Below are 19,050 nucleotides of genomic sequence, written 5' to 3' on the forward strand. Positions count from 1 at the left end.
TAAAATGTCAAAATAATACTATTCTTGAAAAGTTAACCTGTTACAGAAAAATCCCTTAATAAAAACTTGTGCTCAAACCAAATGGCATTTTATATCCCCCTAAAGGAGGGTCCAGAACTTATCATATCACGGCTATGCTAGATAACCAACGTGTTGTTCAAAGCATTCAAATCCTTCAGGTTTTTGGTAGTGTCTACCAGGGTATGTAACACAAAGGTTAGCAATTAATCATACACTTGATTTAATGATTAATTGTACACTGTAGTCAATGCAATCAATCATATAAGGGGTTCTACAACGAATGCTAAGCTTTATGTTACAGGCCCCATGTTCCCATTTGCACATGGGCGGAGAGTAGTGAATGCATATTGATGCGAACCATTCAAATTCTTCCAAAATAAAACCTACAATGATCCCTATTGGAGCAGTAGGTCTAACCATAGGTCTTTCGCACATTATTCACTAAATCAGACAACTTATATCATTATTTTGAAGCTGCATAAACTGTAATTTCAAACCATAAGTAGAAAAATATGTGAATCCTGGTAGGTGTTTCACAAAGTTGTTCTTAGGTTAAGAGCGACTTTAAGAATGACTGGTAATCCTTGTGGTAATTGGTATAGAAACCAAACCGTTCATTGGTGATGGTTTAGAGCGTAAGAAAGGTTCACCAGTCGTTCTGAAAGTCACTATTATCTTACGAACAGCTTTATGAAACGGCCCCAGACCTTAAATGTCACAAAAGATGCAATGAATACAAACACACACTCACACCAACAAGACAAACAAAGGGTAAGAAAGGGGCGAGGAGAGAAAAAGAATAATCTTCTGTATTTCAGGAAGTTTATCCTGGACAAGCCCAGACTTCAAGTTCGTGGATCTAAACCTGTGACGAAACGTGAACAGCAATGGCCAGGGAAGAGGGTAGTAGGGGGTACAGTAGATCTCGAAGCTCGCTTACTTGTTCTTCACCATCGGAACGAGAAGCAGGTTGATGTGCTCCACGCTATAGCCAAACATGGCCAGACGATGGTCGGACTGGACCGGGACCAGTGGACCGATCTCGGGCTCTTCGCCCCTGGTCTCCATGTGGGCCTTGTAGAAGTCGTCCAGGGTGACGGACTGTGGGTAAAAGGGGAAGGCAAGGTGAAGATCTTGTGATTAATACACAGGTCAAGGACATAAAAGATTTCATCGCTTTGGAAAAATAACTTGAAAAGTTCATTCAAAATTTAGTGCTGGTTAAAGTAGAAATAGATTGAAAATCATAAAAATGGAGAATCATATATCAAATTAAAAGAGAACACGATGGTGTACATCATTTATCATTGAGACCGATCAAACTCAGTTAATTATAGTTTAAAGTTCTCTCTCTGAATGCTTCAAACACGCAGAATTACGTCCGCGAAATTGGGGATTTTTTATGATGTCACTGTCTGTATGAGAGGCGTGATTGGCTCTCACACGTGAAGCTCCATGCAAAACCTGTTCCGAGGGTATGTTTTCTCCACATTGTCACTGAATACTTTGATCCCGAAATGAAAGAAAACCCAGAATTTTATCTAGATTTGGAATTTCAAATTGATGATTTTGAAGATGAAGAGAATGATGATGAAATGAACAACAAAGTGACGTAGTTGGAGGTAAATTGGGGGAATTACGTTAATGATGAGTCTGACAATTCAACTTGCAACACAATCACATGCCGATTCACTACCAACTCATGCAGCTGCTATATGCTAGCTACACTGCGCGGGCCAAATTGAATTCATGAAAATGAATTACCACACTGTCCAGACAGAGTCTCTTTAATACCTCCGTGACTATGAAGAAGGAAAATAATGATATAACTGTACTTACAAACAAGTGAATATAATCCGAGCCTGAAGGCAAATCAACTCAATGAATAGCAGCAGACGATATGCACCGATGATAAACTTCATGTGGCTGGGATAGTTGATTTGCCTTCAGGTTCGGATTATATTCACTTGTTTGTAAGTACAGTTATATCTGGACAGTGTGGTAATTCATTTTCATGAATTCAATTTGGCCCGCGCGGTGTAGCTAGCACTTGTATATAGCAGCTGCATGAGTTGGGCGTGTGATCGTGTTTCAAGTTGAATTGTCCGACTCATCATCATCGGCGTAAATCCCCCAATTTATCTCCAACTACGTCACTTTGTTGTTCACTTCAACACTCTCATAATGTCAAAAACAGTGAGAAGTCTACACAAGAAAGGATCACCATTCATACAAAAATTTGTGTACAACTTCGCAAATGCCTTCATGAATCATCCCCTGCTCTATCAAGGTACTAGATGTTTGTTAACTTGTTGCCTGCAGAACTGGATGATCCCTGTACAAAGCCTATGGGAATAACAAAGTTCAGTACACAAAGGGTTAAAGAGAACACAAAAAAAAGACAAACCTGTTCATCCATCCACTGTTTCACAGGTCTCAGGGTGGCGATATGATGCTTGATATCGACATCGTTGATGACCTCTCCAAGCTCCGTATCGACTAGGAGCATCCTGCCTGGCTTGAGACGGCTCTTGGATTGGGTGTCCTCCGGGGCAAGATTCCACACACCAACCTCACTGGCCATCACCATGAAGCCGGACTTGGTGATGTAGTAGCGGGAGGGTCGGAGTCCGTTTCGGTCCAGGATGGCACCGACGTAGCGGCCATCAGCGAATGTGAACAGGGCTGATGAGAGGATATTGAATGGACAAAAACGAATACTGAAGGGCCGATATCTTGTGATTTGTGAATAAGGGGGGAGAGGGGAGTAGATGACCTCACCCTTATGCCACTGTACAAATTTTGAATGGGGGGAAGGCATGTCCTATACCCCCCCCCCCCCGATTTCCATTAATTATGTGTACCATATAAATATCTTGATGAATCTTCTGACAAAACAACCTGAACGATGTGGCTCACTCTGATTGATCATTAGTTACACGTACATGTATCATCATCATCACAGTGTCTTTATTTGGGCTTTTCCCCACAATTCTTCTGAAATCACTTTTTAGGGTAACGTACCAGGCCATATTTATAGCATAGTGATGTTTATTTTCTCCCCACGGTGCATAGGGACCTGGTAGGATATGAGTTAGAAACTCTTGCTGGAATGCCCCTCAAGGAGTGGAGAAAGGGCATAAATGTAAAATGGCAAGATGGAATCTGATTACCAAATAAAGACCTTGCTAAGTGCTATATAAAAACAGAATGTTATCATCAAGTCATCTCATATCTCTCACTCAAAACAAATTAAAAATGTTTGATGAGGATTGTAAATTAAAATATTAAAATCAACATGGAAAAGTTGCTTCTCTTTTTTTTTCTCTACCTGGTCCATCCCATGCTTCCATCGCAAACGAAGCCCAGCGGTAGAAGTTCCTTTTCTCCTCACTCATCATCGTGTCCTTGTGCCAGGCTTCTGGTACCATGGTCATTACAGCCTAGATATCAGAGCAAGAAAGACTTAATTGAGAAATGGAAACAGTAGAAACTTAAGTACTTGAGGGAGCAGCGAACAGAACATGCAACACTGTGTCTTGTCCCCCATTGACAGTGGTATAAATATATATAAGCTCATCCTAAAATATACTTTCAGTTAATGCTTTTGTGCCACAATTGGCTATCCAGAGTAAAACCACAACTCCAGACAAGGGGCCCGTTCCATAAAGAGTTGCAAATGTTGTAACTTTGCCATTTGGGCAAATACCATTGATTGGGTGTTGAGCCCTGTTGCCATGGTAGTTGCCATAATGGCAAAGTTACAACAGTCGCAACTCCTTATGAACAGGGCCCAGGTGGGTGTTTCCTATCAAAGGCTATTTGTAAGTTAAAGTGACTTTAAGAACGACTCGCGATCCTTTCTTATAGTAGTATAGTAGTAATTATATTCATTGGCAATGGTTTAGTGCATAAGAAAGGATAACCAGTCATTCTTTAAGTCACTCTTTACTTACAAACAGCTTTATGAAATGGACCCTGGATTAGAATAAACCCAAGTTGAGAATACGGTATAAGCATCAAATACAACAGACTGATCTTCAACAGGCAATACTATGTCAGGCTTACCTCTGGCAACGATCGTCCACCTGCCATGATGAGGAACTCCAGGACATTATCCACCCTGCCGGAATCTGGAAGACCTTCCTCCACCACTGGGTAAAGAAGCTTGAGCTCATCACCGTACTTGGAGCTGCTCATGACCCCTGAGCCCGAGCCCTCATCAAGTTCTCGTTGCCGCGGATGGTGTTGATCTCCCCATTGTGGGCAAGGTATCTTTAAATGAACAAAAGATATGGCTAAAATAAGACTGAATTGTTAGTCATCAAGTAAAACACTGTACATTGAACTGCTCATGACCCCTTCCCAAGCCCTCATCAGGTTCTCGTTGCCGCGGATGGTGTTGATCTCTCCATTGTGGGCAAGGTATCTTTAAAAGAACAAAAAATATGGATAAAATTAGATTGAAAAAAAATCGTTAATCATCAAGTAAAGACAGTACTTTGTGAAAATTAAAGCCCCTTCCTGGGCATACATGTAGAAGATGTTGATCTCTCCGTTGTGGGCAAGATATTGTAAAAAGGACAAAAAATTATTGGACTGAATTTGATTGGATTGTTAATTATCAATATTCAGGTCACTAAAGGATACAGGAGCTAGAGTATTGTTTCATTTGTCTGATTTTTCTCTATCTGTTTAAAATCATATTATTTTCATCCTGGAGCATCCCTTTAATAGTAAAATAATATGTATTTTCAATTTCTAACAGGCTATTCTATTGTGTATTATTGCAACCTTTGAGAATTTCATTTAATGTGTAGGCCTATTATTTTATCATTTATCCTTTACTTTGTAAGAATGTAATTTGTAAATCTACTCATATGAGATTTTGATGAATACAATCATTAATGGATGATAAGCCATAAGGAGAATATGATATGAGGGTTAATTACCTTGATTTAAAATCTAATGGTAGATGTTTATTATCATACTTCTGTATAACTACCTGCACATTTCATTCAGCATATTTGTAATAGGTATTGGTTATATATTAATGAATATCACTGAATAACTTGATTATGTTTACAAAGGATGTATCAATGATTCCAAAAATAGCTGGCACTGTGGTCTAACAATACTTCTTTTATATACAGATACAATAAAAATATACCCAAAGACCCAAGATGGGGAAGGGAGACTGCCATTTACTCTAATACATGTCGTGTGTGCGTATGTTTCCCTGTTTGTTGCAAAAAGCAAAATAAACAATTGATAATTGATAGTAAGCTGACACAGATAATTCTATGCTTACTATATTCTCGAGTTACTTTTAGTTCCACAAAGGAGCTTTAGCTCCTTGGTTCCACAAACATTTCAGAGCAATTACAGTACATGTTGTGAAGGCTTAAAGGCTTTTCCTTGATCACTTTTTGTTCACAAGATATGAAATGTGTTTGCACATCTACATCTACTTGCAATGTTTAAACAGCTTGTCTTAGAGAGCCTAAGAGGGTACAGTTTATTAGATCAATGCACTTGACCTCAAAAAAGGTTTTCATTGTCATCACTCTTCAGTGCAATATAGCTCCCTCTACAAATAATTAGCGAGTGGGTATTCTATTTTAAAAAATTTTAAAACAAGTGCTGGGTTTCTTAAGGACAGCTGTACAAGAAAGTGCATTTCTAACCCCATTCACATTACAAATCCTAAAACTATTTTGAGTTGAACCGGTTCAGGAAACCAACTTGGATAACCACTTGGAAGATCGCTTTGCTAGCATTCCCAATCTGATCACCCGAAAGTATTTTCAAAACTAATAACATGAAGAGTTCTTGATTATGGGATCGCCATCAGTGGGATGACAAGTTTCGCACGAAATTTGAAACTGCAGCGTAGACATTCTACATAGGTTGCGTGGAATAGCTCGCCCCATATGCATGCACATGTACGCGAAGACCAAAAGAACAAATGTGTCCTTACCTTCGCTAACACTAGTTCAATGAGGCAAAGCTGTATTGATATTAAACCACATTCGGGGGTGGTTTTGCAAGCTGGTGTTTGGAAGGTCACTTCCATGACTGGTTTGATTGTTCCCATTACACTTTAAACTAGTTTCTATTACTAGTTTTAGGACTGTAATGAGAACGGTGTCAATCTTTCTATACCCACTTGAACTGTTTGAACAGCTTTGTTTCAGAGAGAATTGAAAGGGCACATCACATTTACACTACCTGTATCAATACACTTGACCATAATGGAGAGAAAAAATAGAACCGGTCAGTATTTATCTTTCATTCATTTATTGCTAGGTATCACATAAAAGTGCTCCAAGACCTGTGAGGACTGAGGGTTGCTCAGGCAAAGATGTTGCATGCTTCATGATTTGGACAATGTTTTTCTGCACTATTAGCAAAAACTAATATTATTCTAAATATATAAAGAAAAAATGTCGAAAAAAAACATCAGGGTTACTTAGCACATCATATTTTTTCTTTTTCACACGAAAAGTGAATTTATAAAAAAATCAGATAAGAATTTTATTTTTTACCAGACCAAGAACAATTTATGTTTCCTCATGTAGCCCTCCCCACCCATGTTACAGGAATACTGTGCATGTATAGGGCTAGGACCCATTTCATAAAACTTCTTAATTAAACAAATTTGCCATGACAGTTTCAAGCTACTGAAATCAGTCAATTCAATTGACTGAGAGTTTAAATGCATTATAGAAATTGTGCATTTTGTAATACGAACAATTCTTTATGTATTGGGACCTTGATTATGTTTTAAAAACACAAAAATGTATTTTGCATTAGATTGCGCATAGAGGTTAACAAGGCAATTAGGAAAATGATACAACATCATTAGAGGTCATGAGAGAAAAAATTCAGATTCTTGCCTTTGATTTCAGAATGGTTGAGAAGTCTGCTATTCACTCCATGATGCACGATGAATTCAAGAACATAGAAAATGTTGCCAAATGCCCGTTATGACAAAGTAAACCCAAGAAGTCTTTGTTGAATATTAATTGGTACATCAAAACAGCACATTTCATCTTGGACTCTGGACAACCAACATATTTGGAAATTTTCTTCAGGTTTGAAACTTGGGACAGTACTGCTGATCCGGTTCACTAATTTTCGACAAAGGCCTCCCAGCTGTACTTTGACATTTGATGTTCATTTTCAATGGCTTTACTGTGCTTTCAAATCCCTCCCATTACAGTTAGTGAATGAAAAAAACCCTCCATATTGTGATTTTGATTGATTACCTGTGGGGGTGTGCCCTCTCCCAACTTGGGAAGGTGTTGGTCGAGAACCTGCTGTGAACCACCGCAAAGTGAGTCTCGTAATCCGGGTCTACAAAGTCCGCAAAATACTCCCATAGCTGAAGAGGTGTCAGCAAACCCTACGTAAAAAGATAGAAAGACAAAAAATAAAGTAAAAGTATTTATAAGATAATGCAAAAGAATTTTTGATTTTTTTTAGCTAATTGTAACATGTTGCAATCAACTGTAAAGATCTTAAAATCAGGATTGAATCTCATTTTATAGACACTATTTTGTTGAGGCTGTTCCTACTTGCAATAAACAATTTTTATTCATTCTAATTATGACCAAAGAAACTGAAAATCGTTTCATGGCTGTATAATAAAAATTATACATGGTGTAAATTTTGTTTGTTTCCTAGAAATCTGACATTCAAATTTTGTTTTTAATTTGTCTGTCTTTAATTGTTTGTAATCCAATCTCTTCGAACCAATAGGAAAAATGTACATATGTACTTTAAGTTCATTATGTACATGTCCATACCCAGCTTGCAATGGATGTCTATGTTTTAAATAGTAAGCTGAAAGAAGTTGAGCCTCCCACTTTAACCCCCCTCCCCCAACAAAAAATAAATGAATAATAAATAACAAATAAACTGACATTGTTCTATTCGATTAAGAGGTAATTGGGGAGATTAGTCTAGTGATCTTCCTTTCTTTTGAAGTACAATATTTTGGCCTGTACTACAAGGATTAAGCACACCAAATTCAAAGAACTGCAAACACATTGCGATGTGTAGTAGCATGTGCATTTTTTGAATAAATTTTGAAGTGTCTGAAGTACTACAATAAAGAAGGCTACAGTGTCCCTTCATCATTTCTAACTGCTACTGAACTTCAAATTCAATTTTCTGAATGATAGGACTTCTAATTATACTTGATTGAGGATTAAGGGAATTAAATAACCTTGACCAACAATTGATTCCTTTGTTAAACTGAGGCTGACCAGACAGATTATTGGTGGTATTATCAGATAGATTACAATGGAAGGATAGGGGATTATCAGGGGATTATAGGGGTTTCAAATACACAGTTTGTAGTGTACAGTACAATCAATATTTACATGTACATGAACAATGTGCACACATGACAATCTATGAACAGTTGTACATGAACATGAAACAAAGAAACTTAATCATATACATGTAAAAGTTGCATGAGACTTGTAAAATGAGAGCATACTTTATGCATGATCCTGCCAGTAGGAAATATAGGCCTATATAATTATAAAGGCCTGTTTTTCAGAAGCAAAGGCTGAAGGAGTCTATTTGCAAATTCAATTATGTATGTCACATACATGTGTACATAACATACAGAATTACCGGTATATTGACTGAATTTTACCATAAGCTAGAAATAAAAGAAAATTAAAATTGGACTGAGAAAAATGGATTATATGTACATGTAGGCCTCCATAGCCAACATTCAAGTCGTATCTCACCCAAGTGACCCAAGACTTTTTGCTTTGTAACACACCGATTCAGTCAGTGTATTGCCCCAAATTATGAGTTGAGAGCTCTTATTAAAATCAAAACATCCGCCTGGCAGACATCCGCCTGGCAGACATGCTGCCTACCTACGTTATTCATGAATACTGCATCTACATAATCCATCCATAGCCCTTTGGACGACCTCTGTCTAAATATAATAGCATCTTAGTTTTGGTCCCATTGCTCTTTTTCTCTCTCGATTAATCTCCCATTCTCCTCTATTGCTCTCTTCCTCTCTCTTACTGCCCCTCATCCCCCCCCACCCCTCCTAATCCCCACCCACCCCCTTCTCTGTCCCACCCCTGTTCAGCTTTCTTCATTTTCTTCAGCATCAAAACAATGTCCCACATACTACATGTACATTTAATCCACCCAACCCACCCCCTTTCCTCTCAGTCTTTCTCTCTTCATCTAATGCACGATCAAACACGTAATTGATGCCATCTTCTGCATATTTGCGTCTGTTTGGCCAGCCAACGCACTATAGTCAACATCCCTTGAGGACTACCTTCATTGATAATCAAATGGCTTCTCTCCGAGCAATCCCCATCTCAGGGTTATTCGAACGGTTTTAATTAGGAAGGAAATTGCATCACACTTTGTTGAATGGTGTGCTTGAAATGATTTAATTTCCTGCGAATATGAAGTTCTTTTGAATGAGATACAGTGTAACAACAAAGTTACAACTATGATGATGATGACAATACATGTACATATAATGAAAATAAGAAAAATAAAATAACAGTGATATAAATTATGATGATGATGAAGAGAAGGATGAGGAGGATGATGGTGGTGGTCATGATGATGATGCTGATAATAATAACAATCAGTGTTTAAACTTAACAACAATAACAATGAAAACATTGTTTATAATGACAATAACAATATGATGATGATAAGAAAGAAGCAACATTACATGTACATTGTACTCATGTAATTAGAATAGCAGTTGTATAGCTATTTGGTTGAAATGAATATAAAATGAATAGCCCACCAGGGTACTCAACAAGATGCTTCAAATAGTTACATGAACATGTAGATTACAGAATGACCAGAGGCACACACACACACACACAAATAACTTGTTTACTTCTATGGTTTTTTATTCAAAGTGAGAATGGTTTCACATCTAATGAAGATGACATGTACATGTAATGTACATGTACATTGCAATTTACATGTACATTACGTACATATATATATATATATATATATATATATATATATATATGTATATATACTGGTAGTCTTTCTCAGGGCAGGTGATATCAAATATTTTGCATGATGTGGAGTAGGAAATCATGCTAAGGATAGGTGATGCATAAATTTGTAAATGGGGAAGGGGGGGGGGGGGGTGGAAACAGGTGGTTGTTAACAGAGCTTGCTCTTGAAAATATGCCTTGGTACAACAATCCAGCCCCCCCCCCCCCCACAAAAAAACAAACAAATACATGTAAATAAAATAATAAATCAATCAATTAATCAATAAATGAATATATAAATAAATAAAAAAAATATAACTTTAATATTACCTTTGAATCATGTTGCCCCCCCTCACAAAAATCCAGAGCAACTGGGACAAGCGTATTTTATACTCTGAATTCCAAATTTGCCTTTGTAGAGAATTGGTAATTTACGGGAAGTATGTACCTCCAGTGAATATATTTCTGTTTTTGTACTGTCACGAATGCATACAGTGGAATACTGTACTTATGAATTATTATTTATGTAATTATTTTTCATTTCTTTCCTGAAGATAAAATTGATGATATACATGTATATTCTAATAACATTTGACACAAACATGTATGAATATCATTGAAATATATATAAAATTTTAAATGGTACAAGTCCTACAGTCATGCACAGCCCATGTGATATGTTGACACAAGAAGCATACAATATCCAGGTGTTGCTTGATAATCAGAAGGGCACTTCAGAAAACAAGTCAACGGCCTTCACCGTCCGACATGATACTTGTGCATGTATCTCCTTTTACACCATCCAATCTAATGGCACGCGATTGGGTTTCCACCATCAGTCTGGTAGTGACCCCCAAGGGTGTGTAATTTGATTTCAAGTATCAACAAAAAAGATGGCTGCCAGTACTGTACTTAACTTTCTTCTATGAGATGTAAATGTAGTTGTCACGCACATGCCAAAAGATTATGGAAGGACAGCTATTTTAAACATTTAATATTTTATAAGGGTACATTTACATCTCCATGAATGCCACCTGAAAACCATGTATTTCATAAGCACACACAGGTGTACATTCAGAACTGCCCATGGCCATAGGCTACGGAAGCGGGCGGACAGGTCCCCCCCCTATTTTTTTTTTTTTGCTAGTCAAATTTTTTACCTGTCTCCATCCCAAAGTTTCAGGTGGACCCCCCCATAAATTTTTTGACTTCCGCCGCCAATGACCATGGCCAATATAAAGTGGATAAGATATATGGGCAAATCAAGGCACTGGTGGATTCAGGATCCTTTTGAGAAGCAAATTTAAAATTTATAATGTAAAAATGCCGTTAAATTAAGTGTGCTCCCTCTTTTGAAAGTGAAGACCTTTCTTTTTTGCCTGTCAAATTTTTCATCGGAAAAATGTGCCAGGAAAATCCCGGATCCACCCATGAATCAAAGAATGGACAGTCCACCCTGAAAAATGAAAATATAAGGGCTCTACAACGCATGAATCTGGGCGAAATCTACATGTATGTACTCATAACATCAAGAAATAACCAATTTCTGTCAAAGGTCAGTTTTTGTGAATGTGTTAATGAAAACTTAACTACAATACTCCCCTTTTAAACTGTTCAAAGTAAAAGTACATGCATCTCTACTCCCCCTTAATTATTCAACTGTGCATATAGTATAAGACTACGCTGGTCAGAATGTTACATTATGGGTAAGGAACCAGGCCAGATTAGAGTAGTTGAGGAATTAAGGTGTGATATATAAAAAAACTGCTGTTTAACTCATTGAGTGCTTCGTGCACGCTACGTATCCTACTATAACATGCCACACTCGTGCTCGCACGCCTACTATTGACTGCTTTGTGCTTGCATTGTTTCCTACCCTCGCCCTGCCTTCTTGTGCATGACTGCGCACATTCGGAATAACAATCATTGTTACGCCGCCGTTTTGCATTGTATTGCGCATCGCATGCACGCCGTAATTAGCACTATTGTGTGCAGTGTGAACTCTGCTTTCTGACAGATAAACTTACTCACGCGGTTTACATTCGACTTTTTCGAGTATTTCTACATTTTTTACAAGATATGGCTCTGCCTCTGAGAGAGAAGAGACCTAGTTTTTTGATCCATACAAAACACTCCACAAAATGGAACTACTTGATACAACTCATATTTAGCGGTAAAGATAATAACCAATCCACATAATGAGGACATCATTATAAGGGGTATGAAATTTCCTACAACTTTACTACACAATATATTGTGGATAAACTAATCGTTAGAGAGTTACAAGCAATTGTAATCATGACTATTGGAAGGAGTGAATACGACTCGCGATCCCAAAATCAATGTGGCACAGGGGGTTTTGTGGCTGGCACAGGGGATTAGCATCGGATTAGCACTGTGGCATTGGTTTAGTAGTGTGTGTGGCATGTTAAGAGTTAATACTTTGCTCTGGGTGATTCTACATGTCTGAGTGCTAATAAATCAGCCATTTATTAGGGTAGAATCACTCTGAATCTATGCTAATCAATAAATACCATTTATGTTATCATCTATTTAGTATACCGGTAGCCTTTTTTATTAGCATGTAGAATACATCTTCAACTTACTCTTCAAACAAAAAGAAATTCACTTTTAGGGTACTACTGGGAAGTCTTGTGAAAAAATGACCAATAAAACTCTGTTGTCCATAAGGGAAAAATGTTGAGTGATGTACAGGACACCTCTGCGTCCCGTACGACACCCAATATTTTCACCTTAAACTCACCCATAAACATTTTTTGTGTTGGTTGTCATTTTTTCACATAACTAAACCATTAGAACTTTATCATTGCCAAAAAGAAAAAAAATATTGCTATTAAAGCAATTAGCTAAAAAGAAAAGAAACTGCAAAATGTTGATTAAATGTCCCATATGACATGGTAGAATCACCCTTTTATAAGAGAAAAGCATTGCATAATACAGCCCAGCTATATACACTGAACATCTGTTTCAAGGTAGACTGCTAACATACCAGCATGATATCCAGTGAATGAGAAAATGGCTTGAATTAATACCACAACATGATTTTAATGATCACCCTGATGGTATGGCCAAACCACAGATTTCTTAATTGCATTTTACGACCTGAGCACAAGAGAATCTCAACACACAATAAAACCCAGCCAAAGCTTTTGTTTGGATATTAAAGTTTATCACTTTTGTATATTAAAAAGGCTAGGTGTTGAACTGCCAGCATCTTTGTAATTCATTACAAGTAGATGCTCCAATCAGCTGAAGACAGATATCCAGTTCTAACTGGACTTGACCACCTCTTATAAAGGGTTTAGAACTATTACACAGTCTCTATTGAAGTTCAATAACCTCTTTTAATGCTGATGCAATGAATATGCTATAGGCAAGAAGACCTGCTTTAATTCTATTTGTTGAATCTGTGGGTCTCAGAAATCTGATCAAGGGGGAATTTGTATTATTTAAGATGTATGCAATGCATATTCTAGTATCAAATATTGCATTTGACTTGGACTATAACAAGTATGTACATGTATTATAACTGACACTATGAAAACATCCATCTCACAAATAACTCAAATTTGATAAGCACTATATATATCTAATATCAAAAGAAAATGATCTTTTTTACAAAGTCCAGGGTCAGCTGGATTTTTTTTTAAAGTGCATTTATGTGTGTGGGGGGGGGGGGGGGGGGTGGCTGCCAAGGTGGTACTTTTTATGTTTTTGTACACGTTGTAAATAACTGTTTGTGTGTGTGGGGGGGGGGGTTTGAAAATGAAGGTTAAAAATATCATTCCAAAGATATTCTTGAACAGATTGTCCATCCCAAGCTTATGGAGGCTGTTCTCACTATGTTCCTAAAACTAGTTTAGTGGAAACTAGTTTAACGAGTAGTGAGAACGGTCAAAGCGGTCTTGGAAGCGATCTTCCAAACCAGTTTGGAAAACCACCTCGCGATGTAGTTTCAAGATCGCTTTGGCCTCGTTAAACTGGTTTTAGCGTGAGGACACGACCGTTCTTCGGGAAGCGATCTTCGCACATTTTGAGTGTGCTACTCCACATGACAGGTGTAGAATGCCTATGCTGCGGTTTACGTGTCATCCCACTGAGAGCATTTCCATAGCAACAAGAGCGCTTTGCATGAAGTGATTTTGAAAAGAACTTTCGTACGATCAAGTGGAACGCTAGCAAAGCGATCTTCCAAATGGTTTCCTGAATCGGTTTCCAGTAAACTAGTTTTAGAGAGCGTAATGAGAACGGATCATGCTCTTCATCCACTCATCTTGTCGTCAGAGCAATCAGGGTTAAGGGATACTTATACGCACTCTTGAATATTGATTTCCATTCCTTAATATTGACACAGCATGCATGCATGCATCCACAGTCCCCTCATCACACACAGTTTGGGGGTTTCTTATCAAGATATTGGGGATCATGGCATGTACATTACTGTACTGTACAGTGGCATACAGGCATGGCTATATTAGAGTGAGGGAGGTGATGTACCCAAAATGACTTGGTACAAAAAAATATTATTGGAGGGGTGGGGTGCACTTTGAAGGGGAAGTTCACACTGAAGAAAACTTTGTTGTAAAAATAGCAGAGAAAATATTGGTGAAGGATTGAGGAAAATCTGTTAAAGAGTTTTGGATTTGTGACGTCATTAACGAGCAGCTGCCCCATTTGTCATGTTATATAAAATGCACGAATTTCTAAATTTTGTATGGTTCCTGATGACTTAATTTTGTTTTCTATTCATGATGATCGGGTGTGAAATGATTTGTCTTTTCATATACCAGAGATGCTAACTGATAGCTCAAAAAAATCCTGAAAACCCAGGCCGGGGGTCCAGGGGCCCGCCCAGGCCCCTGGCGGGGTCAAGGGCGAAGCCCCCTGAAGCTGGAACGTTTTCTTATTCTTTAGAGGGCTGAAATCATTAATCTACAGTAGTACATAACAAATAATTAATGACATAATAAACTTCATATCATAGGCAAGAAAGGTGCTCAAAAAAAAAAAATCATGTAACCCGTACTCATTACGGTACGGGTTAACCTGCTGCGGGTTAATATGCTGCGGCCAATGGGTGCGACTCGGGACGGGTGTATGTAGCAGCTGGGGTGCCCTTTTTCACTCACTGTACTCATCAACAAGACAATCCTATACTATTGAAAATCCATAAATCACAATTTCTATCAAAATGATGGATAGTTCACACATATGAATTGATGAATACGCACCAGAGAACACATGGGAAATCAGGGTCGAAATGCAGTCCACGCCGATTAGCTGAAATCCCGCGGCAGACAACCAATCACTCACGCAGCAGCAGGCAATTGCAGCCACACCGGGCCGTGCTTCGAGCGGTTCTACCGGGCGATCGCCCGATTGGGATAGCGCTTACACCGTATCCCTGCAGGGTATAGGGCGGCGTTTGCAACTGCTACAATGTATTGCTCGCGCGTACCGTGCAAGTACAGTACCAGCTAAACTTCATGCTGCGCACAACGCTAATAATTTTCCGTCTGCGCAAATTGGCCATCCAAAATTGAAATTGCGCTCTCCGTAGCGAACTCCGTGACAAGATTTGGAGGGGAAATTTTTACGGATTTCACTTTGACAATCAATTTTTTTTTCCGGAATATTTTTCAGCAAAGGAAAAAATCCGGAATTCCGGAAAAATCCGGAAAATTAGCAACTCTGATATACAAAAGGTACAGTGAAAACCATTTTCAATTTTTATTGATTTTTTTTACGATTCACTATGTAGGAATGCTGCTCGCGTATGACGTCACAAATCAAATAATTGAAATTCTAATAACTTTTTAATTATTTGATAAATTTTTCTCAAACCTTTGGCAATATTTTTATTATTCTTTCTGCTACTTTTAATGAATATACCACATACCTTGTAAACGATGGACTTGGAGGAGAGAGAACAGATGTAGAAACGCAGATCCTTTCGAGGAATGGTATGGGTAGCTCTTTTCTCAAGGCAAAAACCTGTGGGAAAATAAGGACAAAGTTTCTTTCGTTTGAATGAAGAAAATGTAATGTAATACAAAGTAATCTGTATAGAAAGAACATGATCAAAACATTCGCTGCATATGTGATTGCATTACGTGGCCTTTTTGGACCAGGTATTAACAGTTGAAGAAAATTGATAATAAAATGTTTCCATTTTAAAAATCATGGAACAAAATAAGTATACAGGTGTACATGTATATAAAACAGTATTTTATACATGTTGGCGACAGTTGGCCCATGCATTAAAAAGAATATGAATATCTGATCATACTTTTTGTAACATACATCATACTTTGTTTTTATATTTTTGTGTTCATTTATAACCTACATTACATTCCAAGCATTGCCCTATTCCCCAGTACATAGAATGACACAGGCATTTTATTAGCATGTGCTCATAATTCTATGCTGTATTCATTTGTAAATAATCACACGTACATCTACGTGTACTCAAATAACTGTATTTTCTCGAATTGATGAAGTAAGCTGATTCTTTATTGTTACTTTATGCTTATGTCACCTACATTCAAAAAAATATTGAATTGTTTTATCACTTGTTTTCAATAACATGGCTCTCATGTAGGACACCTTGGACTCTGTCTTTGACATATTTACGTTGATGTTTATCATCCTTTATGATTTGACCTTTATTACTGCATATGTATCAAAGTCCTCAGAATTCAATGAACAAAGAATTCTAGCACGTGCTTCTATCATGATACCCCTGGCTAATAGTCATATTACAACAGATACTTCATGAATGATGAGCAAAATATTGACTTTAGATCCTGTCTTAATTACAGTAATAACGATATTGAATTGAATTGATTGTATTTATTGTCCTGTGTAGGAAATTCCTTTCACATCGGGTTTACAAAATTACAAATACATATACATGTATATATGCACAAAGACAGAATTCAATACCGTGGGATTACATACACATACAAAATGCCATATATATTCTTTAAAATATAATAGAATTATTACAATTGCAATTATATCAATTAATTAATTATTCAATTATTCAAGTATTAATTGGTTGTGATTCCATCTCCAGCCCGAATACTTAGGCTAGCGGTGAGGAGGGGGGGGGGGGGGATGGAACAAGTACATGTATTGTGAGGAAGATAAATTAAGGGTAAGGAGTAGCACTTTCTATTAGATCTTCATGTATGCTTGAGGTGCTTCTGAGCAAATACAGGTTCAAACTTTAACAATGAGTAATGTTACTGTTATAAAGGAATATGGTTCAGTGTGAAATAGATAAGTTCAGAGTATTAAAGACCAAAGAAACAGTCATATGGGGGGGGGGAGGGGACATTGAAGGGGTAAAAAGGAAAATAAACGATAAGTTATTTGGTATGTTCAGTATTGCATCACAGTGAACAGTGGCAAATGGTGGCGGTGGGGGGGGGGGGTAAAGGGCACAAAGAGGGAAAATGAGTAGAACTTTATTAAAGAAAGGGGGAGAAATACATGTACATGTAGTTCACAGTTGGAACACAGTATTGGGAAGAAATGGACAAAGGAAGGGGGGAGGGGAGCAAAGCATGAGTGTTTAATATTGAAGATATCCTTTACTGTACATGTATGTACATATAACTTGTATGTGTACTACGCAAACATCTTTAGATTGTGATGCTCCTGATCACTGCTAAATATCAAATATTTGTTTAACCTGATATTGATTTACTCTGTTTGAGAAGTCTGCCTTATAGTTATACATACATGTATGTTTAACTCATATTAAAACTATTATTTAAAACAATCATAATTTGAAGAGTGTTGTAGAATAGAATTCCCATTGGAAAATCAGCCAAGAAACAAAAAATTTCAACAAAGTGTGAAATGGAGCGTATGTTGAACAATGATAGAAAGAAAAAATTAACAGTTAATATAATAGGAATATGAGATTGTTTGCAAACCTTACAGATGTTTATATACCCAATAACAGAAAGGTTTGCACTCTATTTGAAATTTAAAAAAAAACAATTTTGATTGGTCAACAGTCAGACTTTTGAACATAATGCACATGCAACAGTGATCTTGATTAGACAATGTCATTTTGCGATTGATCGCAAACCTCCGTGCTACAGAGCCCATCAGGCCTTCCCATCCCGTTTTCTCTGACCCAAATAAGAAATAAGGTCAACAGCACCATTCAAAACACATAAACCTTGGGACTTTTCCTAAGAATCCAGTAAACAAGTTACTACTTCCTGTACGTTCAAGTTCAGTATTACACTGACATACAATACCTGGGACCTGTTACACCAATCTCAGCAATTGATTATACGACTGAATTTGACATTTACTGCATTGTAAATAATGTGCATTATTGTACATAATGTGCAATCTATTTTGAAATCAGTTGTACCATCAATTACAATTTTTTTTTCATACAAGACTGTGACCTATGCCTCATTCCTACAGATGTAAATTCCATCAAGGAGAGGTAAGTTTTCATTATGTGTTTGTTTGTTTTTGTTATGTTTAACTTCCTTTCTTTCCTTTGTTTTACATTGTTTGGTATTTGGCTTTGATCTTGAAATGTTTCGCTTTTCATCGGTTATGAGTAACAGAACAATCGCCTTGTAAAGGGCAAGTACAGGCAAATGATTTTTCATATGAAAAATAAAGAACCCAATTTGAATTGTCAGGTTGACCTAGGATATTCACTGTCCCTACTAAAGGAATTAACTGTTTATAAGAAATTGTTGGATTGGAGGTTGAATAAATGTACCATTTACAATACTGTTTTTGGTAACTTATGATTTTTTGCTCCGCACCAGGCCCGTGCTGAAAATAGTCTGCACCATTGCGTTCAGCAACTATAGCAGAGCACTACTTTTAAGATCACCCATTAAAAAACTCGGGCCCATGGGCCTGGTGCTGGTCTGGTGCTGATAACAGCTGCGTCAAAATAGATGGCGCCACTCATAAACTCAGAGTCTTACCACTTACA

General features: G+C 37.4%; 1 protein-coding gene across 1 annotated transcript in view; it reads right to left on the reverse strand.

The window, feature by feature from the left end:
- The window catches only part of LOC121413135 (putative glutamate synthase [NADPH]), a 70,355-nt gene that overhangs the window by 36,830 nt on the left and 14,475 nt on the right, over window positions 1-19,050 (reverse strand). The window contains exons 6-12 of the mRNA XM_041605899.1: window positions 15,964-16,058; window positions 7,293-7,429; window positions 4,364-4,450; window positions 4,090-4,213; window positions 3,353-3,464; window positions 2,429-2,706; window positions 962-1,122 (exon numbers count right to left, since the gene is read on the reverse strand). Of these exons, the coding sequence (XP_041461833.1) occupies window positions 962-1,122; window positions 2,429-2,706; window positions 3,353-3,464; window positions 4,090-4,213; window positions 4,364-4,450; window positions 7,293-7,429; window positions 15,964-16,058 (994 nt within the window). The remainder of the gene's footprint in view (window positions 1-961; window positions 1,123-2,428; window positions 2,707-3,352; window positions 3,465-4,089; window positions 4,214-4,363; window positions 4,451-7,292; window positions 7,430-15,963; window positions 16,059-19,050) is intronic.

Source organism: Lytechinus variegatus, chromosome 4 (genome assembly GCF_018143015.1).
Source record: "Lytechinus variegatus isolate NC3 chromosome 4, Lvar_3.0, whole genome shotgun sequence".
Lineage (NCBI taxonomy): Eukaryota > Metazoa > Echinodermata > Echinoidea > Temnopleuroida > Toxopneustidae > Lytechinus > Lytechinus variegatus.